Source organism: Pongo pygmaeus, chromosome 4, assembly GCF_028885625.2.
Source record: "Pongo pygmaeus isolate AG05252 chromosome 4, NHGRI_mPonPyg2-v2.0_pri, whole genome shotgun sequence".
Classification (NCBI taxonomy): domain Eukaryota; kingdom Metazoa; phylum Chordata; class Mammalia; order Primates; family Hominidae; genus Pongo; species Pongo pygmaeus.
In genome coordinates this window covers 72,520,202-72,544,161 of record NC_072377.2, presented here as the reverse complement: position 1 = coordinate 72,544,161, position 23,960 = coordinate 72,520,202, and the positions used below count along the sequence as shown (strand labels likewise).

The following is a 23,960-nucleotide window of genomic DNA, read 5'->3' as shown; positions in this document are numbered from 1 at the left end:
TAAGTGTTTAGGTTGCTGTGTTCCTGATGGTTTCAATGGTTTTTGAGTTTTCTATGCCCAAGGGCTTAAAAAACAGTAATAATCATCCTAGTAGACTTTAGCTGGAGACAAATTTGAGCACAGATGGTAAATATACTCTTATATTACTATTGCCCATGCCTCCCAGATAAGAATCACCTGCCCCTCATGTCCACTGATTATAAACCCAGTTTCTCAGGCCTTGTCCTAGAGATTTTTGAGTGAGTGGATCAGCGATGAGGTCTAGAAACTTGTATTTTTAACAAATATTCCAAGTAATTCTCATCTTCTAGGAAGTTTGGGGAGTAGTGATAACAATGCTTCTCAAATTTTGAAGGGCAAGCAAATTACTTGGCTATCATGGAAATGCAGAAAATCAGCAGGTCCAGGGATGGGGAAGGCAGGGGGTCAGGGGACTGAGATTCTGCATTCCTAACACACTCCCAGGTCACGCAGATGTTGCTGGTCTGAGGACCACACTTTGAGTGGAAAGGGTCCTTAGGGCTTAACTGGACCAGCAGTTATATGGGAAATGTCTTCAAGCTCTGTTCATGATGATTTCATGTTGAGGTAGAATGAGTCAAGTGTCATCTTCTAGCTGGGAAATTTGTTTTTGCTTTTCAACCTTGAATGCACATTAGAACCACCTGTGGAAGTTATTTTATTATTTTTTAATTACAGATGCCTAGGCCCAGTCTTCAGAGATTCCAACTCCCTGGTGTGGCCAGGCAGGGCATTCATGTGATCAACAGGCAGGCAGCATCTGAGTCATTTGAGAAGAGCTTGTTAGAATTTTCTGCACTATCATAGGCCTTCTGGACCGGAATTAGCAAGATCCCACATGAATCATGTGCATGTTAGAGCTGAGATGTGCTGCCTCACCTGAAGTCTTCAAGCCAACCCCTTTTCTTCTTGTAAATGCTTGGCAGTTCAGTGCTCAACAGCCAAGGGAAGCTGCCATTGCCCCCTGTGGGAGGGTTAGTACTATTTTTAGAAGTGATTTCTCCTTACTTTAATTCCTATTTCTAGTTCATGAATTCTCTGGTCCTCTTGATAGTCTTGCCCCATGTCCCCACATCATGCCCCCTCCAAAAGGGAGAACTTGTAATTTTTGTAGGCTGCATCACATTGTGCTTACATTGTTATAAAAAAGGAAAAATAGTGCCTTGAAGAGCTGGGCACCCTTGTAGTCCCAGGTACTCGAGAGGCTGAGCGGAGAGGATCCCTTGAGCCCAGGGGTTTGAGGCCAGCATGGGCAACCCATGTCTCTTTAAAAAAAAGCCTTGGGCTTAAAAGAGGTAGCCCTCAGTTTATTAGGGAAATATTATACACCCAAACACATATTTAGCTACATTTCAATTTTTTAAAATCCCAAATAAGATAAAATAACACTACGTGGATGCTGAAAATATGGTACAAGAAATTGTGCCCCAGACTGGCTAGACCCACAAGAGCATGTCTAATTGTTTGCCCTTTAATGACCTCATTAGTTTTACCTGGTCTAGCTCAAGGTAAATACCTTTAAAACTTCAATCTCTTGCTTTTCATTTAAAGTTTCTTTTATGTCTTCGCTCTAAACTGGTTGTTCACTTAATAGCTCTTGCTATGGCCATTATTGGCTCTGTGATGTGTGTACTTAATATCCTTTGTGGGTTTTTTCTTTTATGGTGAAGACCGACTTTTCTGCATAGCATGATACCAAGTCCCATTAAAATGACCATTTCCATACTTACTTTTAAAAACTGTGAATCTTAGCAGAGAGGGTTCCTCTAGGCAGGGAAAACTACATCACGCAGGCAGTGAAAAACACTGTCATGATTCTGTCCCGTTTCATCTTGCAATTTATATTGTAGTAGAATAGTGTGTGGGAGGAGGCAGGTCTCGTCTAATGGTAGAGGTTAAATGTATGGGCTGTCCAGTCAGATCGCTTGAGTTCAAGCCTCAGTCCTGCCAATCACGAGGGTTAGTCACTTAACCTCTTTCTGAGTTTTGGCTTCCTAATTTATAAAATGAAGCAATGTATAGTTCAAATGGCACGGAGATTAAATGAGAAGATGGAAATAAAGTATTTAGTGTGTTACTTGGCTTCTGGTAAATGTGCTACAAACAGTAGCAACTACTAATACTTCCTTTCTTGTTCAATTCGGTTCAGCAAATGTATTAGTCGGTTCTCACACTGCTATAAAGAACTGCTCAAGACTGGGTAATTTATAAAGGAAAGAGGTCTAATTGACTCATAGTTCAGCATGGCTGGGGAGGCCTCAGGAAACTGACAATCATGGCGGAAGGCAAAGGGGAAGCAAGCCACCTTCTTCACACGGCGGCAGGAAGGAGAGAAGTGCTGAGCGAAGGGTGGGGAAGAGCCCCTTATAAAACCATCAGTTCTCATGAGAACTTACTATCATGAGAACAGCATGAGGGAAACTGCCCCCTTGATTCAGTTACGCCACCTCGTCTCTCCCTTGACATGTGGGAATTATGGGGGTTACAATTTAAGAGGAAATTTGGGTGGGGACACAAAACCTAACCATATCAGCAAATATTTATTGATGTCTCTGATGTGCTTTGTCCTAGAAGTAAAAAACAAGACAGAGAACCAGGGAGCTTGAAGTCTAGCAAAGAAGGTACACATGTAGAAACGTAACTCCAAAATAATGCAGTGAGTGCCATGAGGCAGATACACAGTGAAGCAAAGAGGGTCCACAGGTCAGTCCAGGCCTTTCCAAAAGGCTTCCTCCAGATGTCTGAGTCCAGCATACATGCTGAGCTGGAGTTATCTAGGGTAAGGATACGTTTAAGGAACTGGCCTTTACCAAAGAATATGGGTGCTACTTAAAGGTTTAAAGCAGGATAGTAACATGGTGTGCTTACACTTGAGCAACATCGCTCTAGGGACATTGTGAAGAACAGACTAGAAGGGGTAAGAGCGAAGGCAAGAAAACCAGTTAGGAGGCTGTTGAGGTCACCTGGAGAGAGACTATGATAGAGACCAAACTAAGGCTGCCAGTAGCACAATAGTGATGGGACATGGATTGCACAGAAGAGTATACTGTGAAATCAGTGAGGCTTTTTTTTTTTTTTTTTTTTTTTAAGATGTAAGGCAAGAAAGAAGAGTTTAGGCAGAAATCTAGGATCTGACTTGGAGAAAAGATGGGGAATACAGTGAGCTTTGAGAGAAGGGGCACCAAAATAAGCACATTTTTGGACATTTTGAGTGTGAGGTGCCTAAGCCAAGTTGAAATGCTCAGCGACCAAGGATGAACTCAGGGAACACCAGTATTTAAAGGGACAAGAGGACAAGGATGAAGTTCTCCAGAGAGGAAAAAAAGGTTGATGACAACTAGGAGAGAGGGCTGTCAGGGACAGACCGGTTCTCAAGATGGTCTACTGAAGTGATGTCTTGACAAGGGGGCTTTAGAGTCAGCTGTGTTACTGGTGACCACTGCCAGAGCAATGTTGATGGCATGGGTGACAGAGCCAGGTTTCAAAGGGGTGAAGACCCAAAAATACTAACTGCAGACTCCTCTTGTAGGATGTCACCTGAGAAGGGACAGAGGGAAAAGGCCAGGTAAAGAAAGGGTTTTCTGAAAGGAAAGAGACAGTTGGGGAGGAAAAAAGAGAATGCTGAGGCAGTCTATGGTAATTGATGGAGCAAGTTAGTGAGAGAATGAGGAGGTAGTGGTGGTGTCAGACAGAAAGGAGACTCAAGACCCCGAGTGTGGGAAGATGGTGAGTGTGAGTGTAGAAGTTGGTAAGTTCTGCAGGCAAGGAAAAAGGTTGGTAGGAAGATGTTAAAGGAGGACTTAATCTTTTTTTTTTTTTTTGGAGATAGGGTCTCGCTCTGTTGCCCAGGCTGGAATGCAATGGCACAATTATAGCTTGTTCACTGCAGCCTTGAAATTATGAGTTCAAGTAATTCTCCTACCTCAGCCTCCTGAGTAGCTGGGACAATAGGCATACACCACCATACCCAGCTAATTTTTCAAGTCTTTGTAGAGATAGGGTCTATGTTGCCCAGGTTGGTCTCCAACTCCTAGCTGAAGCCATCTTCCTGCCTTAAGACTCCCAAGTAACTAGGACTACAAGTGAGCACCACTATGCCCAGCTAAAGGACTTAATGTTGAAGAATATTTGTGTACATTTTTTTTAAAAAAAGGCAAACTGTTCCACTCAGCAAAAAGTAATTTGTAAAAACCTATCCTTTCCATAATACCAGAGTAATAATCAGTAATATTTTTTGGAGGTGGAATGTATATGAGTATATTAGAAAAAAACTTACGAGTCATTATCTTTTCATGCTAAATTTTTATTTCAATGTTATGCAACTGCATAAGTATAAATATTTTGTTCAATATACAACAATTATGACGTCCATAAGGAATTTCTTAGAGAAAATAAGACTGCAAACACTTTATTGCACAGATCCTAACAAACTTTTAAGCTGGTAAATCTACAGCTGGGAGTACTACCAAGGAGCACATCCTACAATCACACAGAGACTGACCAAACAGAACACAATGAGGAGAATTTCTACCAGCTGATTGGAGAGGTTTACAACAACAAACATGTAATACATGAATGCAACCTTAAGTACTCTTTACTCATTCATAATGAAAAACGTATTTGGCAAAAATGATGATACACTATACAAAATATACATAAAAATATCATTTGTAAACAAATAGCTAGTTGTGCTTTAAAGGAAACTGGACAGTTAAAAAGCAAAGGCTTGTAAACCATGAACTACCTCCCCGATAGACCTGTCCCGATGGCTGAATGTAGGATTGGGTTATGACAACTGCCAAACACAGATATGTATTATAAATGTTGAGACCAGTTTTGAAATCCATTTAAACTCTTGTAAAGTATATATATATATTTTTTTACAGCTTCACAATATAGTGATGGGGAATGGCTAAAACCATATGGAAAAAAAAAAATTAGGAGCAAGGAGGAGGCTTTTTTCTTTTTCTTTTTTTGTTTTTTTCCTTTTTCCCAATGCCAATTCATTTTACAACGAAGGACAACTGAGCAGTCAGTTAAGTTATGCCTTTGTTTTCAGAGTGGAGTTTACAGCCTCACTAGAAGATTTACAATCCATAAGGCCATAAGATGATGCTGTGCTTAGATGAAAAATTTTATAGCCTGAAGATACTAAGACATCCCCTAGAGAGTTTGGGTGCTAGATTAGTTATTTATTGGTAATTTTTTTTCTCTTACAAAACCAAATTCTGCTATGGTTCCCAAGCAACTTATAAATACTTATCTGTATTTTCTCTTAGTGCCTTAGTACTTATATCAGCAAGTGCCATCTTACAATACAAAACAAGCCACCAAAGAAACTGCAACAACAAAAACAAAAACAAAAAATCAAAAGCCTTCAGCACTAAAATGATTTGACACATTCTACATATTCCACGGTATACAAAATTTAAATAAGGCTTAGCAAAAGTAAAAAGGATGGTCACATTCAAGCACCAAATAGCTCCAGGGAGTCTCTTTGTTACAAAAATGCTGCTCTGTATTAAGACAGTATTTTTTGCATACAAATAAAGAGATCAGGTTATGAAATGTGTGGAGCTACTAGATGCATCAGAAATGAATGTGAAACCCAGGAACTTGCTAAAAACAGCAAGCTTCATCTACAACATAAGGCCCCAGCTATGTATTAAAATGTATCTGATGTCCTGATTATTCCTTAATCGATATGCTACGATGCCAAAATCCACCCCCAGTTCTTTTCCTCAAAAAAGCAAATTTAAAACCTCTTCCAATGCCTGATGCTTATTACTCAAGTACTAGAAGATTTGGGTGCAGCCAGTAGTTTTCCTTTTTATTCAAGAGCAGGGCTGGTGCAGGACTACTACAAAATGTGTGCTTCTTGGACTAGTCACCCACAGCATAAAGGCCTGAGTTTAAGAGTTTGAAAAGAAGGAAAAGAAAGCAAACAAAGAAAGTTGATGTGTGTTTATAGTCCCCACTCTACCTCAGGTGAAGGCCAGACATCCACAGCCACAGAAAGGAACAACTAGCCTTTTAGACAGTTGGACTAGGGATCCAGTGTCCATTGGGATGGCTGTATAATGAAAATGGCTAGCTCCACTTGTCCTGGCCATACCTAATGGAGGAGGATTCCAAATGCAGTACTTAGAGTAGTTCTTGCTTTAGATCTGGAAATATAGGTAGCCAGATACAGTACTATCAGAAACTCTGATTAAAATACACATAAAAACTCACAATCTACTGTGTTTAGGGCTTTCTTCCATCTTTACTTAAAATGTTTTAGCTTATAAAAATGGAACTTTGAAATAGTCTCTTAAACCACAGACCAAAACATGTAGGTGGATGTGTATATACACGAATATGGGTGTATCTCTGTTCACACACACCGTTTTGACCATTTTGCTTCATTACTACATTATGATAAATGGTAAAGCAAAAATCTTATTTAAAAAAAACTGTAGTAAACGACGCAATCAGCAGCCAGGTATAGACTCTACATCCCAAACCAAACACGATGCTATATATTTACAGAGAAAATCATTTTCCTCAACAACCCTCAACTGTAAAGGTAATTTTTTTTTTTTTTTTTTTTTTGGTACAAACACTATCTGGTGACAGTTTTACCGGTTACAACTGGGAAGGCATCTGGAAGAAGGTCCCCTCTTTTGTCTTTCTCTCTCACGTGTCTCAATGAGGCTCCGAGCTCTGCCTGGCGGACATTCCCACACAGTGCTGGTTTTGAAGGTAGTCAAGACAGTCGCCCGTTAACGACGGGTCTCCACAGTCCTGCCCCGGGGCCCTCCCCGTTACAAGGCCTTTTTGTGAGGGCTGCTACGCAAACTCTCTTTTCCCCGCCTCTGCCGTACCACAAAGTCCTTCTCATTAGAAAGGGAGATGGGGCGGTCAGTGTTTGGGGCTGGGGATGGCTTGGTCACGTCTCTGCCCACATTCTGTTTCCTAGCTGGGGGAGGCTGGGCTGGGGCAGGGTCCTTCCCTTTGGTTTCCCCTACGGTGGCAGTCACCAAGAGAGCCCTGTCCCGGTGGCTGGCTCCGCCCATGGTGTTTGGGTCGGGGTGGTGTGACTCCAGAGGCAGGGTGGAGACCCTGAAGGAGGGCAGGGAGTCACTCTTTGTCATGTGGGTTCGGCCCTCCCCGGCCGGCTGAGCCTTCCTATGGTCCCTGTTGCTGGGGGCTAGAAGCTCCAGCACGCCGCTGGCGGCCTTGGCAGAAGAGGTGCCGCTGCTGGCTGCAGAGGCCTCTCTAACTCCGGCCCTGGTTTCAGGGAAGCTGGAGGAGCAGCTCAGAGACTTTTCCGGGAGGGCCGTGGATCGGAAAGAACTCTGCCCAGTGGCTGAAGGGGACCGTTTCATGCCATTGGGCTTGTCTGCCTCCGCCGGTGGCTTCTGGGGACCGGGCCCTTTCCCTCTGGCCTCAGGGAAGCCCTTCCCCACCCCCGCGGCTGGCCGCTCCACGCCTTTCAACCGGGCCTCGCTATGCGCAAAAGAAAGGCCAGCCTCGAGCTTGTCGCCCTCTGCTGGAGCATAAAGTGCTTCAGTGCATTTCTTCCCTTCCGCCCTTCTGTCGGTGTTGGCGGCCGGCTGACTCGGGCTTTTGTCTGTCTGTTTGCACAGGGTGGGGCAGTCTTTCACAGTGGATGGTTTGGGGTGCTTTGGAGACAGGGTTTGCTTTTCACCAACAGCGGACAGTTTCTGGTCCGCTGGCTCACTAGGCCCTGGGTGTCCCGGCCTTGGCAAATGCACAGGCTTCTCCAGCACCTGCAGGGGCCGCCCACCACTGGTGGGTTGTGGCTTGGCGTCTAGAGGACCCTTGTCAGTGTGCAGTGGGACAGAGGGCCCACTTTCTCCCTGGCCAATCCCAGCGCTGGCTTTGTTCTGGGAGCCTAGGGTAGCAGGAAACACATCCGGCCCACTCTTACTGTGGCCTTTCCCCTCTCTGCTAGAGCCCCCGAGGGACTGAGTGGCAGGCTCTTTGCCCTTTGTGGCCCCGACACTTGGTTTCTGAGAGGAGAGGGACCGGTCGGGGTGCTTAGTCTTTGGAGGGCCCGGGTCAGGGCCAGGCCGGGGCTTGTGGCTGCTACTTTCACTGTGCGCAGCAACAGGCTTGGGAGGGTCCTGGGGGCTCGGGCTGGGCTCTGCAGTGCTGGGCTTGGCCCCCGGCTCTCTGCCAGAAGCGTGGCTTGGGGAACTGCAATGCTGCCTGGCAGCCGGGCTGGACAGGTCTTTGGCCGTGAGAGGGGGCGGAGGGATGCTGCTGGGATGCCTTTGTAGAGGCTGCTCCTTCTTTTCAGGTTCCTCGGCACCATCTTTCTGCAAAGATGGGAAACTGGGCAGCTTTTCACTCTTCTCTCTCTCAATTCCAGGTGGCTGCAGAGACCGCCTGGCAAGAAAGGCTTCGGGCTTGGGTTCCACGCCACGCCTCACCTTGCCCAGCTCCTTCTCACAGGGAATTCCAGCTGAGTGCAGAGAGTTGTCGTCTCTGGGCGGGGACCTCGCCTCATCTGGGCCATCTTTGTGGTTCGTTTTCCCACCCGGCGCCCATGCTTTCTCCATGGCCTGGGTCTGTGTATAGAAATCTGGGTGGGTCCTTCCCAGAGAGAGGAGATTTTTGCAGTTGTCACTGGTTTTCGCAGTTTCTGGAAAGCACAGTTCCATGGAGGGCTCTCTGCCTGTGTCAGCCCTCACAGCAGAGCGCTCGCTTCTGGCTGTGGGAGGGCCTCTTTCAGACGATTCCCTCAGGCCTGGCCTCTCCCTTGACGGGGAAGCTTCAGGTGGGAGCGGGCAGCGTGGCCTGGCCAGGTCAGCGCTGTGGAGGTTCTGCCCCAGGCAGGTCAGAAGCTTGGGGTCGGTGGTGTGGTCTTGGTGTTTAGGGGAGCTGCCTTCTCTCTGTTGGGGATTGCTTTCCATGACTGTTGCGGGGCTCCTGGCAATAGGATGGGGACCTTTCCTGTCCCTCTTTAACTCCGGGTCAGGCAGGGAAACTGCTGGTGAATTCTGGAGACCCCGGCTGGGGGGCAGGAACCGAGGCTCCAACAGGTAGGATTTATTCATCTTTAAGCTGGAAGGAGAAAGCTCTCTTGCACTGGTGGTATCACTCTTTTTCCCACTGCTGCTGGGGAGAGCTGGTGGCACAGAGGGCCTCACATCACCACCTGGGCTGGGGCTCTGTGCAGACTCCGGGGAAGGCAGTTCTGTCTTGGAGGCCTGAGGTCCGGACAGGAGAGCAATGTCCAGAGTGCCCTCAATCGGCTTCAGGCATGAGACAGACCTACCTTCCAGCTTATACTCGGAGGGGCTCTTCCTAACAGGGGACTCAGGAGCAACCAAGCCAGGCTTCTCCGTTCCACTGTCCACCCGGCCTGTTAAGGCCTTGAGGGGAACAAAAGAGACGGCGCTCATCTGAGCTGCATGAGTGCTGCTGACAAAAGCTCGGCTCTCAGAAGCTGGCGGGGGCTCCTGCTGCCCACCCATGGGTCGGACTGGGTTCCCTGGCAGGCATTCGTGGGCACTAGCTGTCATCTTGGGCTTCAGCACAGGGCAGAGGTTGTCCTCTTTGTCCTCAAGTGACATTTTCTTTCGGAGGTAATCGATGTTGGCCAGCTTGCTGTCTAACTTCTCACATCGGAGAAGCTCCTTGGCCTGGGAGGCCTTCTCCGTGCCTTCCCCCTTCCCAGAGATGCCCCTGTCGAGGGAGTGGCAGAGACCATCCTGGAGGGTGCCAGGAGCGGGGGCCCGTCTGAAGTCCCCACCACCCTGGCCGTGCTCCGCAGGCACCGGGCCATCCGATGTCGCACCCTCGCTGGCGCGCACGCTGGCCTGCTTGTGAAGAGCGTCCTTCAGCAGGCTGCCCAGCAGTGGCGCCTCCTGCATAGACACTTTGTTTTCAAAAGGACTTGACCTTTCCACAGCCTTCGGATAGATTTTCTTCTCTCTCTCTTCCAGCTTAAACAGAGAGAAGTTTTCCAAATCACTCCCGGGTCCATGGGATTTCTGGTGGGATTCCTGTTTCTCTGGGAAGCCGTCTGGCTTCTTCACCACCACCTTGGCCTTCAGCTTGTCGCGGTCCAGGTCGTCCACAGACTCCTGGCGGCCCAGCTTCCGGGAGACCGGGCGTTTCAGGCAGCCTTGCTCCACGGGCCGGGCGCGGCTGAGCGGCGGCACGTCGCACATGTTCTCGTCCAAGCTCTGCAGCGGCGCCTCCCGCTGGGACTGCTCCCGCTGCACCTCCTCTTGGGTCACCTCCAGGCTGTGCTTGCGGGAGCACAGGTGCTTCTTGTCACTGCCGTAAGAGGGCGACAGCTTCTCCTCGGACTGCACGCGCTTGAGCAGCGGGGACCTGGGGGGCTCCGCACTCTTGGGCCTCACGATGTGTCTGACGATGGTGGGCGGGGAGTGCATCTTGCTGGGAAAGGCTTGCGCGATCTTGGAATTGCCCAGTGAGTGTCCCAGAAGAGGAGATGGTGACCGCTGCGGGGAGGTGGGTTGCGGGGTTGGAGAGGGCGTCCGGGCAAGCGGGGACAGTGGGATGTTGCCGGCGGACTTTCGCCTTCCGGACCGGTACCGCTGCCCACCGAGTTTGGGTGCAAGACCGTGGAGAGTGCTGGGCCGGATGTGCCCGGACCCTGCTGGGGAATTGGGGGCACTAGAACTAGGGGAGCTGCTCTGGGAGGAATTAGTACCTGTGGATGGAAAACAGAAGGCTGTGAGCATCCATGGTCATTTTCCCCTTTTTTTCACAGTTGTAGCCCATACTGTATTAGGTAAGGCCAGGTAAGGTCAGCAAATTGTCTCAGCATTTAACTAATGGAATAAACACTTTTCAGATAAACCTCTCCAGACCAGGGTTTAGCCCCATACTTCTTGACTTATTTGATTGGTCAGAATAGCCACATCTTATGACCTCTCTATAAATCTGTCTTTATAATTTACACCTTCAACCTGCTTTCTTTCAGCTGGAACAAGCTTCATGTTTTTTGGGGACCTCACATGACTTTAGACCAGGAGACTCACTCACCAGATGGGAAGTCAGGGGTGGAGCGGTAGCTTGGTGTTGGAGACCGGGGAGACAAGCTATGAGTGGGGGAACCTGGGAGGCTCTCACCCGATGACAGGGATCTGTTCAAGCAGGAGAAACTTCGGCTGGTGTGGAGTAAAGGAGAAGGCTGCTTGGCTAGCTTTTTGAAAAGAGATCTCCTCCTACAGCAAAAACAGGAAAAAATTGTTGAGTCTTCTTTCAGATCTACTGCTGCCTCCCCAAAATACCAGTGTGCTCAGTTCAATAACTCCGTGTGAGGGACAGGGATACAACAGCAGATCCTATTAAAGAGCACAACACCACTTTCCTATTAGAAACTTTCTTATGACATGTAAAGGAAGAGTATTTAATAGTAGACAATGGAGACTCTCTCAATTCCAAACACTTAAGAAGAGCTGGGAAAATAGGAAAAATATAAAATGTATTAAAAATACATTCATTTACTTGTTAGGTATATGAGGAGGATGTTCTTTGCTTGAAAGCTTCTGAGTACCTACCCCTAAATATGCGAACACAACTTAACTAAGAGATAATACAAAGTAAACCTCTGGAAGCAAAACCATTGTATTGGAAATCAAATTCTTTAATGGTGATAGGCTGGGCAGAGGCCAATGAAGGGCTATTTGCTGTGCTTATTCCATTGTGGGCTCTTGAATATTCCTAACAACAATGCAGGCTGTACAACGACATAGAAAAACTGAGAAAGGTGAAGCTGAAGCATATCGTATCAGCAGGGCAGCAGACACTGTACTGCAGCAGAAGCAAATGCGGATTTGGTACTCAATGAGCACATCTTAAGGCAAAATCACAGCTTCTGACACCTTAGCAGGGCATCGGGCTGTGCAAAGTTCTTTTACCATATAAGCCTATATATGGTAAGATCTAACCCACTCCACATAAGCTTAAAACAGAAAGTTTCTGGTTGCTAGCCCTTGAAACAATTTGTTCTAAATGATTTAAAGCACAGCCAAAATGTAAAGCATAATAATAAAGAAGAGAAGATCTTGAGTGTGTGTAATTTTAATCAGAGTAATAAATGTACTTGGGTGAAAAAGCCAAATAGTTCTATAAACATACAATGAAAAACAGCAACTCCTCTACTCGAATTTTTCTCTACTCCCCAAAGAAGTCGCTTTGTATTCTTTTACCTGTTTCTTCTCCCATTTGTCTACATATTGCTAAATGTTTGTACACTGCTATTTTTTAGTTTTTCGGTTTTAGAAATTACCTGTTGATTTTCTACTATGAAAGATGACAATTAATCTCTTATACAACCCCCTTCTACTTTGCAACCAAATATATTTCCCCTTTTCTATTCTTCCCAATATAGCGAAAGCAAAATTTCTGGCTAGAAAAACGGCCGGTATTTTATCTTATATTATAAATAATGTTCACAGCTGGGCCATATGAAACATAATTCTGTTCCTTTCTTGTATAACTTTATTTTTCCCCCCAGAGTTAATACATGGTTTTTCGTTTGTTTGTTTTTCTACATTTCTATCATCAAAAATCCTTTTAATATGATGTGACTCATCAGGCCCAATTGGGTAAAGAAATGCTGTGGCATTGCAAAGGAGGCACACCCAGAGAGCTGCCTGGCAAGAAACAGCCCTGCCAGAAACACATACCTCTTGCTAGTGTCTGCAAGCAGCACAAAAAGATACTGATCAGTGCTTCCCAGGCTACAAAAGTATATAAGCTAGTTCATTTTTCAGTGAGTAAAACAAAGCCCTTTTATTTCTAGGCTTATTCGGAACCTTTAAAGATATGGTAATTTTAGAATATCTGGCATTTTAAAAATAGCAACTGTTTGTTTTTTGATAATGTAAAGGACATTTTAAATGTAGATTTAATGTTAAAAACCGCCTGAAGATCCAGTTCCTCCATCCAACTCAACTGAAATCAAGTGAAGAGGCTTAAAAAACAGCAAAGGGCTTTTCCTGACATTCACACATGATAAAAAACAATCTGAATCCTTCCACAATGTAAATATGTAAATCCTTTTACTACGGAAATTAATGCTATTATGAATAGGGACTTTAATGTATACATATATGTGAACCATAACATAAAATTTCTCACAGAAAAATAGATCTTCTTCACATGTAAGCATTTAATTAAGGGATAACTTTTCCCCAACATAGGTATACACCAAACTTACAAAGAATACTGATTTTACTAACCTTTCGAGACTTTCTTTCTTCTTGGATTTCTTGCTCCGCCTCACCATCCGGCTCTTATAGCTGTTTCTCCTGGCTGGTCCAGTTTTGATTGATGTGTTTTCAAATGGGGTAGTAGTGATTGACACCTTATTCCCACTCTATAGAAAAGATGAGGTGTTATTAAAGGGAAATGCTGTGAAGAAGCAAGATCAGAACAGAGATGAGAGGTTCATAGACAAATACAAATAGAAAGGAGCATACATATAAAAGGCCTTTTGTTTCTAAATAACCCTTCAATCAAAGAAGTCCTGCCAGAATACAAACTGGGTGGAAGCAAAATATGAAGTTTCTTTAAGAGGGTGAGCTCTGGAGTCCACAGATCTGAGTTCAAATGCAAGCACTGTGCCCTTACCCGGCTGCTACCCTCCCTACCCTCAACTTCCTGTACCAATTAACAATATAATCCTACCTATCTCCTGGGGCTCATTTGAGGATCACATGAGAGCAAGTCTGTAAAGCCTTTTGCACCCAATGCAACACCAGGAAAGAACACTATAAATAAGATAACTACTTCTTCCACAGGTATTAAGTATTAATGTGCCCAGTGGCTGGCTGCTCTTCGTTGATTTTTCTTTTTTCTCCTTTTTGTGTTTTTCCTTTGGCCTAAAAATTGTAGAGTAACAAAACCGAATGAGACTTTTATTTTTAATTATTTTAAAAGGCTCCTTTTCTATCACCATAAAACCTGTCAGTTTGCAGAGCTGGAACATTTATGCCAGCCAGTAGGAAACCTCTTTTTAACCAAGTCATACAGGGTAAGGTAATTTCTGGTGAGTTTCGGTGTCCTTTCTCTCAATCCTGGGAAGGGGCTTGCTGGGCAGCCTCTAGGGATGGAACTGAGCGTGGAGTTAGCAGTCAGGCCGAGGGGGGCCCTGGGCAGGTGGGTAGTCCCTGGCATCAATTACCCTTCCTGAATTTCATAATAACCAGGGGAGAAACCTGTCCTTTCAAGGTCACAGATGGCTCCGATTACCATGAAAGTACAAGAGGTACAAGAAAAAGGATCTTTTTAAAGGCCCATGCCTGGAAGATACCTAGAGCTCAGCTCAACATGGTACCAAGTGAAGGGGAGTTAGGGGGAGTTACGTGTGGTGGCAGCAGAGGACTGAAAAGACAGGGAATGACTGTCTTAAAGATAGCATCTACCTTCCCCCTTGATTTGGGAAGTAATCCATGCTACAGTAAGAAGACAATAGGAAAGTATTAAAAAAAACATTGAGAAGCTTACCACCCAACCACTAGTCATATTTCAGTATATTTCCTGCTGGTCTTTTCTCACGCATGTGTAAACAGGCACATATGTACACATGCTTTATAACTAATTTAAATCTCAGTTTACAGCTTTATGTTGCTTTTTCATTGCACATTATATAATTTGGAAAAATTTTCCCTTTATCATTAAATAATCTTTAAAAACATGATTTTTACTAGCTGAGCAATATATCCTATCAGATGGGTGAATCAAAATTATGTAATATTTCCTTACTGCTATTGTTCTCTTTTTTTTTGTTTTTTGAGACACAGTTTTGCTCTTGTTGCCCAGGCTGGAGTGCAATGGCACGATCTCGGCTCACTGCAACCTCTGCCTCCCAGGTTCAAGTGATTCTCCTGCCTCAGCCTCCCAGGTAGCTGGGATTACAGGCATGTGCAACCAGGCCTGGCTAATTTTGTATTTTTAGTAAAGACGGGGTTTCTCCATGTTGGTCAGGCTGGTCTTGAACTCCTGACCTCAGGCGATCTGCCTGTGTTGGCCTCCCAAAGTGCTGGGATTACAGGCGTGAGCTACCGTGCCCAGCTGATTATTTTCTATGTTTAAATTCTTACACAGTTTGATGTTGTCCCTTATTTAGTTTGGTTATTTGTATTTCTTTAAGAAATGATTTATTCAGTCTTACATCCAGTTTATTGGAAAGTCTTAGTATTTTATTATTAGTTTTAGAGTTCTTTAATTTTTTTTAATTAAAAAAAATTTTTTTGAGATGGGGTCTTGCTCTGTTGCCCAGGTTGGAGTGCAGTGGTGTGATCACAGCTCACCACAGCCTCAAACTCCTGGGCTCAAGCAGTCCTCCTGCCTCACCCTCTGAGTAGCTGGGATTACAGGAGCACACAACCACGGCTGACTTAGAATTCTGTGTATGTTGAAGACAATATACTTTCATACCTAATGTCATATTTGCAGGAAATACTTTAGGGAAAGGGGGCTTTAACTTCAACAAGAGAAAAAAGTTTATTTTGTTTTCTATTGCAAAATAATAAACATTCTTTATGCAAGCCCCAAAACATTAAAAATAAACCTTTATCTGATAGTAGAGATTGCATTCTATTTGTTCTTTAATGAGAAAAATCATTTTGTAAGTATGTAAGGTCTACCATTGAAGGTTTATTGGACTGGGGTCTTGTCTTCACAAATTGAGGCCATGCTGAAATTTTAGTATTTCCTGTGGTGAAGGAAAGGGGCAACAAGCATGGCGAGTTCCTGTGTCACTGATGTTTCTTCAGTCCTCTTCCATATGCAGAGAGTGGACGTGCAGAACCATAATGATCACTGGGGCTATTCTATCATGTGTGCCACTAGAGCTGGAATCCAGTTCCACTCTTTTCTAATACAATTCAGGGTTGACTTTTTAAAAGCATATATTTATTTTTAAACCATTTTCATATATATTCTCTAAATTTATTTTCACAAACAAGCATAAGGGTTGTTTGTTTTACCCTCATGGCCTGGAAGAGTTTGTTATCCTTCCTTTACAGGTGAAGAAAACGGATTCTGAGACAACAGACAACAAGGTTCTTGTTTCCCAAGGTCACTGAGAGTCCAGTGGAAGAGCCCACGCTGGCTCTCTTGCTGCTCACACCCAACGCTCCTCCTACCAAACCCCGCTCCATGTGGGCAGGGAATGCCCCCCAGTCCTCTCCACCTCTCCTGAGCCTGGCACAGTGCATAGCTGGTACTTAATGAGTGGCGGTAAGGGAAACAGGCATTTGATTGACATGTGGCATGGTCAAAGTATAAGACTGTCAAGATAAAATGAAGGAGCCATAAACATATAAAATTGTATGAGACACATATAAATCCTCAACATACTTATCATCAGAAAATAGTGAAGACCAGGGCTTGCTAAATGACAGCACATCACTAGACTCAGTACAAATGCTCCTACCCCTATAAAGACCAAGCCCAGTTCTGTCTTGTCTCCACACATGGCTGTTCCAGAGGAAAATTCATTTAACTTACAGGCATATGCCAAAGACAACTTCTCTAAGGGGAAATACAGACACAAAGGATGCAGGGTACAATAATTAGGTTGGAAGCATTAATGGTTACAAAAATGGTAAATGATTGGAAAAATGATAGGTGAGATTTGTGAAGCCTGCCACCTGGTGGATCCATCCAGCTACAGCGAGTGCTACCTGAACTGCTCAAGGTGGCTTACTAGGTCGATTTACCCACAATTAACTTCTCTTGGTTAATGACTGACCTTGTATAGAAGAATTTCTGTAGCACTTGCTTAAAAAATAACAAAAATGCAGCTGGCAGACTGTTGAATGTTCAATTAATTCACTTTTACTTTAAACTATTTTCATGACTGGTGCACAGTGTGAAGAAAATTATTTCAAGTTGCCGGAATTGAATACAATAGCAGAAGTCAGGCTGTCCAATTTCTTCTCTGGGTCTGGCTCTAAGTTAACTTATCAGTTTGGCCCTGGGTAACTCACCAAACGACTGTTTTTGCATTTCCTTCTCTGGAAAATATAGATGGGAGATGGGCCCACTGCATCCCTGCGGCCTCAACCCCTTCACTACCCAATCTTGGCCATCTTGCACACTGTATCCTCACATTAACCGAGGCTTCAGCCTGCTGGTTCACTTGTATAATTCATAAACCTTGAGATCTCCTGTCCTCATGTTTACACACCTCATCCTTTGGCCTAGACTATCCCGCACCCCTGACTATATATTGAATTGCCACTCATCCATCAAAGCCTTGCACAGATAACCCTCAATTCTTTGACGCCATTCCTGTCCACCCTGGAGAAAAGTCATCCCTCTTTCGGAACTTCTGCCGTGTTTACAGTCTGTTACTTAAGTTGAACACTTTGATTTTAGCCTGGTATGGCCACTGTTTCCCCCTGTGAACATTAGACTTTAAGTTACTGGCAGCTGGAGAGTATGTACAGCACACATGTAGAGCAGTGTGCTGTGGTAGTGGAAAGTGCAGGCTCCGGAGCTACACCACCTGGGTGCAAATCATCTTATACTCCTTTCCAGCAGATAAGCTTAGATTGCTTTGTTATCTTCTTCTGCTTTTGTTTTTTTCACCTGTGAAATGGGAACATTTATATTTATAGCACCTACCTCAGAAGGTAACTGTTTGGATTACATGCGTTTGTTCCCGTAAAACCACTGACAAGAGTGTGGCAGGCATCAAGAGCTCTTGCCCCAACAACTATTATCCTTATGTGTCTTTTTTTTTTTCTTGAGACGGAATCTCACTCTGTCGCCCAGGCTGGAGTGCAGTGGCGCTATCTTGGCTCACTGCAACCTCCGCCTCCCGGGTTCAAGAAATTCTCTGTCTCAGCCTCCTGAGTAGCTGGGATTACAGGCGCCCACCACCACTCCCAGCTAATTTTTGTACTTTTAGTAGAGATGGGGTTTCAACATCTTGGCCAGGCTGGTCTTGAACTCCTGACCTCGTGATCCCCCCACCTCGGCCTCCCAAAGTGCTGGGATTATGGGCATGAGCCACTGTGCCTGGCCCTTATGTGTTATTTTTGTTTGGCCCTTGCAGTATTTTGCACAAGGCTCTGTGCATATCAGGGGTTTGACAGATATGGGAGGATGGTAATCAAGCTATTTGATGGCCCCCATTTTAGTACACTGAAGCTCCCCAGTGTCCATGGAAAGGAAATTTCTGAAGCAGAGGCTGGTAAAATTTTACGGCTTCTCCTATGCACTGGGGATTTAAACTAATGCTATACTTAAAAAGCAACTTGGTTGAAAAGAAAGTTTCTTAGATCACAGAAGTTAAGCCTGGCTAACTGGAACAGGTAACGGGACTGGGCCAAGTATCGTCTCCACCTGTAATGCTAGTGGGTGAAGAATGACCTCAGTCTACTTAAAAAGTTGTTTTTAGAAAGACTGATGCTGTCTAAAAGCTTTCCTCATGGCAGGAAAGCTTTGAGGTAAAGCTGAAGGAGGACACTGTCAGGGATTCACATAGCCAGTGGGGAGCTGAACTGGATAACCATCACATTTTATAATTCCATGAATCGAGGATGCTGAGTGACTTTGGACAAGTTTGCTTATGCATGGAAGACAGTGCTCCCATAGCAGGTTCACTTTGAAGTTGTGAAGGTAAACAAGACCAAATGTGAATCTATGAAACATGGAAAATGCTTACTATATTCATAATCCAAAAGACAAACACTATACAGGTAGTCATGCAGTTCTAAACATACACCTACACCCCTCTGTCAGGACTTCTCCACCTTTCTCTGAGACTGCCACGACATTCCGTAAAGTCCTTTGCAAGTATAAAACACTGTGTAAACAGCATTTGAGAGTACCATAATACAGCCAACTTCCCTGCTGTTAAACCAATGAAGGCACACAGGAGCCCAGCACTGACACTAGTCACTTAATACTCTGATTTCAAGAGTCACTGGTTAAATTTGGAAGGAAGCTGCATGATTACACAGTTCACTGGGAAGATAATTAAATCCCTTGTATCCTCTTGGTTTCATGACATTGCTTACTCCTCTTGAGTGCTTCCTTTATGAACACAGGCAGGATGTTCTTTGGATTTGTGACAGAGTACACCATGGCTTCAAAGGGTGCCAATGGCTCTCCACTCCACTATGTTTAAGCAGTTTCAGTGACACACATCGACTGCATCCAGAAATGAAGGCTCTGGGTTGTGCAAGGTGCTCCATAGCCGGATGATGGCAAGACAATAGAAATGGGATCATCTGAGTCTGCTAAGAGACCTTGCCAGAGTCCTCTAGGGGAAATACACATTCAAATTTCATAGAAGCAGGAAGAGAAGTTTTAAAATACAGAATTCTATTAAAATACTTTACAAAATAAAACATGAAAGTGATCAATTATGTCTCAGCAAAATAAGCAAATGTATACTTCTCAATATATATATTTCAGTATATTATTTCTTATTCTGATGTTGTGAACAGACATATCATACTATCTAGAGATATGCTGTCGAAGGAGCTGTTCTGCGTAAAATACAACGCTGCTATAAAGAATGAAGAAGACAAATCAAATAACTGAACAGAACTACCTGAGAACTATCTGAGAGGATCAGTGTGTGTCCCTTCTCTCTCTCCATTTACAGTCATGCTTCCTGTGACCTTCTGACTCTACAGACTCTACTCAGCTTACATTTTAAATAGAAATTGATCCCTACTTCAGTTAATTTGTATGGTGGGGAGGGAGGCCTAATAATTGCTAGAACTTCTTTCAGTACCACTTATTTTTTATAATTTATAGTACATGTGTATATATTTACAATTTTGTCTTTCAAAGGAACTCTAATTCTCAGACTAAACCTTCAGATCAAACCTCACAGTTTAATACAATTTTGTCTTCTAGTATACTAGAATGAAACCTGTTAGAAGTTCCTGAAGAAAGTCACCTTTAGGATAGGTGACTCCCAAATAGATGTCACTGTGTAAGGTATATAAACAAACAGAATTCTTACTACTTACGATTTAGAATGAGAAGCAAAATTAAATTAGGGAATGAGTATGCAGATATAAGGACATTATTTCATGACATAAAACCAGAGAATTCATAATATCTTTGTCTTTAAACTTGAGAGTACTGAATACTTTCTCAGTAATCAGACATGGGTATGACACAGGGAAATCAATCTCCTGGTACTAGCCCCTTTGGGCTGCCTGTCTCATCAGCATGGCCCTGACATAAAACATACAATACCTTCAGTAGGAGTTCTATAACTTCTGTGTGGACAAGTCCATGCACTGGTTCTCCATTGATGTGTGTGATAAGATCTCCAGCCTTCAGTCCTGCCTGGCATGCCGGACTTCCTTCTTCTACATTCTAAAGTCCAAGAGGAGAGGATATTTGTAGGCAAACAAATGACAACTCTAACACCTACTGTGTCTTCTGGAAGAATAATGAGTTAATTAGCAAATGTCCTAAGCCTCTAATAGAAAATCTAACAGGTATGTTTACTATTCCTATTCTATCATTATTCTAAAATAGGAAACTTTCTATGGTACTTAGAAATTTTCAGGTGATTCAGACTGAAAGTACCAGAGCCACAAAGAAAAAAAAAATGAATGACCAAAACATTTCAGGTGATTTGAGAAGGTCATTTTTAAAAAGAAGGCTAGGAAAAAATGATAAAATAAAAGAAGGATGGAAATAGGATTGCCTTTGACTATGTCAGCCAGCTTGGTATGTAAGAAAGAACAATCAAATATGAAAACTGGACAGAATTATGAGATATTCGTTTTTGCTAAATTCAATTCCACCGTATACATACAGAGATGGAGCTCTAAAAGGAAAATGAAACAGGTTGCAAATGCAAGCTTAAAAGTAAATATATTTGCTATTTATCAGCCAAGCTATCCACTCTCCAGCTTGGCTGGAAATGAAAAATCCCAAGTGTGAGACATGCAGGTCTTACCCAGACGATATGGTGTACTGTATAGATGTCACTGTCTCCCACATACACCCGGATGGCTCGGATGGTAAAGCCGTAGTTCTTCCCCGAACTGTGGATCACAATCGGCTGATGTGGACTGGCAGAAGCTGCTGAGGAATCTCGGCTGGGAGAGGAATCTCGTGAAGAAGAAGGGTCCGAGGACAGGGAATGGGGAGACATTGGACTTCCCAGAGGGGAAACAGCAAACATATCTGTAACAAAGAAGCCAGTCATCAAAGCCCATGTGGCTCACACAAGCATCCATGCAGGCAACCCTCACCCCATGAGCCCTGCCAGGACTGGGGGCATAGTCACAATACAAATCCATTTGTTTCCAATAGCAAAATGAAGACGAAATAATACAAAAATGTTTCTATCAGTAACTAGCATGAATTCCAAAACTGTCAAACTTCAAGAGTGTTGCTATTTTAACTAATTTTTCAGTTAGGAAAGATAAAGAAATTTCAATACTCTCATGTTATAATTTTTTTGTTTCTATGCTTATTAAAAGACACCACAAAGATTAGCCTCTGGCTGTGACATTTTTACTTAATGTTTTATTTTAAGTAAAGAAATAAATCATAGATGCGTATATTTCAAGTATGTCTTCATGTGGAGAAGACCGTATGTATTATGTTAACAGATACTGGATTCCAAACTCTTCACTAAACAATTTTAACATGGTCCTTTTCAACACATATGGCCAGGAAAGCAATTTATCAATTTACCAGCTGATTTCTACAATGCTATTGAATGAATACTGATTAAAGAATTTTAACTGGCCGGGTGTAGTTGCTCACACCTGTAATCCCAGCACTTTTAAGAGGCCAAGGTGGGCTGGTCGCTTGAGCCCAGGAGTTCAAAACCAGCCAGGTAATATGGCTAAACCCTGTCTCTACAATAATACAAAAAAATTAGCCAGAAAGGTGGCATGTGCCTGTAGTCCCAGCTACCTGGGAGACTGAGGTGAGAGGATCACCTGAGCCTGGGAGGTCGAGGCTGCAGTGAGCCGTGACTGTGCCATGGCACTCCAGCCTAGGCGACAGAGCAAGACCCTATCTCAAAAAAAAAAAAAAAAAGAAAGAAAAAAAAAAGGAAAGAAATTTTAATCAGGAAAACAATGAAGTGGTGACTTCTCTATAAATGAATAACATTACTGTGGTGACAACTGATTCTCTTCATATATTACTTGCAATTCTAATAAGGTTTCTGAGAGGATAATGCAGGTGAGATAGAGAAACCTGAAGAGAATCTCATTGCATATTCCAAAACACCAAATCTACTGCTTTCTTTGTTTTAGAAGCAAACTGCTATTCCCTGAATGTTTGTGTCCCCCTAAAATTCCTATGTTGAAACCTAACCCCCAAGGTAATGGTTTTAAGAGGTGGGGCCTCTGGGAGGTGATTAGGTCATGAGGGCTCTGCCCCTCATAAATGAATTAGTGGCCTTATACAAGAGGCTGGAGAGAGCTCGTTCTTCCCTTCTGCCATGTGAGGAAATAGAGAAAGTGCTGTCCATGAGGAACAAGCCCTCGTCAGATGCTGAAACTGTCGCCACCTTGATCTTGGACTTCCCAGGCTCCAGAACTGTGATCAACAAATTCTGTTATTTATACCTTACCCAGTCTAAAGTATTTTGTTATAGCAGCAGAAATGAATGCTTTTATTTTTAGTTCATATCCCTGTTTCATCTATGTGAATCTAAACAGATCTTAACTGGTCATGTGAAACTGTGTGTGTGTGTGTGTGTGCACTTGAGAAAAGGCAGAATAATCTACAAAACATGCTGCGGTTTAAACATGAGCTCAGTTGGAGCCAGGCTACAAAGTTCCCAGTGCTACTGAAGGCTCACCAGGGTGTGGTGAGTTCCACTGTGGCTACCGTAAGCTGAAAGTATCCATACTACCCAACTATTTCAATTCTTACGCTTGTTCAAAGAAGAGCAAAGCCAACCGTATCACAACCCATGCTCCTTCCCTCTCTGACTTCATGTAGCATCTTGGCTGTCTTCTGCTGGCTCCCTTCTGTCTAATCAAAGGACAGGTGAAGAGATGCATGCTGGCAGGCAGGGAACTTCAAGACATGCAGGTGGGAGGAGGACACTGTGGACACACATAGATCCCAAACTGCTGGAAGGCCAGGCCCCCACTTCTTTACCTTCTGATGGTCTCCCTTATCTCCCCAAATTGAATAATTTCCTTATTCTACCAAAGTACGGGCTTCCTCACCAGCTTTCAAAACTGCACTGGCCCATATCCAACTTACCTTCCCGTCTGTGCAGCTGCACCGGGACCATCATCTTCAGCTTATGAAGAGTCACACAGACTAGGGATACAGGTGTTTGTTTTATGGTGCTAAACAGGACACCTCCCAGAAACTGAATCTGCTAGATTGAGCACTATTCCCAAATGAGCATTTGTTTATGTCAAATTGCTTTCTGCACAAATATGAAACTTTAAAAACATAAACAATCCCTTTTATACATGATCTGTATTCTTCCAAAAACAAGCCATCTGCAATATAATTCAAGTCCCATTTTACTCTCTTGCTGTCATTTGAGTGATATCACAACCATCAGGGTGTATATTTCATTTCTGCCAGTGGGATTACTACAGAATTAGTGATCAGTAGAGGCAAAACCAGTTTGTGGGAAAATACTACAATGCAACAAAACCTTAATTAAGCCCAGTTTTCCAAAACAGGGCAGATGATTTGCTACCAGTAGGAGGAAGCATAGCTCAACTGACAGGGTTGGGAAAACCTACAATTTCAATGCTGTCTGTGACTCTATCTCCAGAAATGAAAAGCTTAACTATTTTCCTCATTAATTAGATGAGAAAAACTATATACTTAGCTTTCCAACACAAATGTTGTAAACAGCTCTATAAAGTGTATAAATTATACATAGTCTAGAGAAAAAAATTATTCAAGGAAGGAAAATTTATCATTTAACTTGGAGAGAGAAAAGAAAAGGAAAG

The 23,960-nt window shown here is 43.7% G+C and overlaps 1 protein-coding gene across 12 annotated transcripts in view; it reads right to left on the bottom strand.

The window, feature by feature from the left end:
• Positions 1 to 4,303: 4,303 nt before the first annotated feature.
• MAST4 (microtubule associated serine/threonine kinase family member 4) overlaps positions 4,304 to 23,960 on the bottom strand; it is a 569,183-nt gene continuing 549,526 nt past the window's right edge. For all 12 annotated transcript variants that reach the window (XM_054487547.2, XM_063664864.1, XM_054487548.2 and 9 more), the window contains 5 exons: positions 20,966 to 21,195; positions 20,251 to 20,373; positions 13,257 to 13,393; positions 11,053 to 11,234; positions 4,304 to 10,717 (listed from right to left, as the gene is read on the bottom strand). In XM_054487547.2, the coding sequence (XP_054343522.1) occupies positions 6,828 to 10,717; positions 11,053 to 11,234; positions 13,257 to 13,393; positions 20,251 to 20,373; positions 20,966 to 21,195 (4,562 nt within the window). In that variant the 3' untranslated portion in view covers positions 4,304 to 6,827. The remainder of the gene's footprint in view (positions 10,718 to 11,052; positions 11,235 to 13,256; positions 13,394 to 20,250; positions 20,374 to 20,965; positions 21,196 to 23,960) is intronic.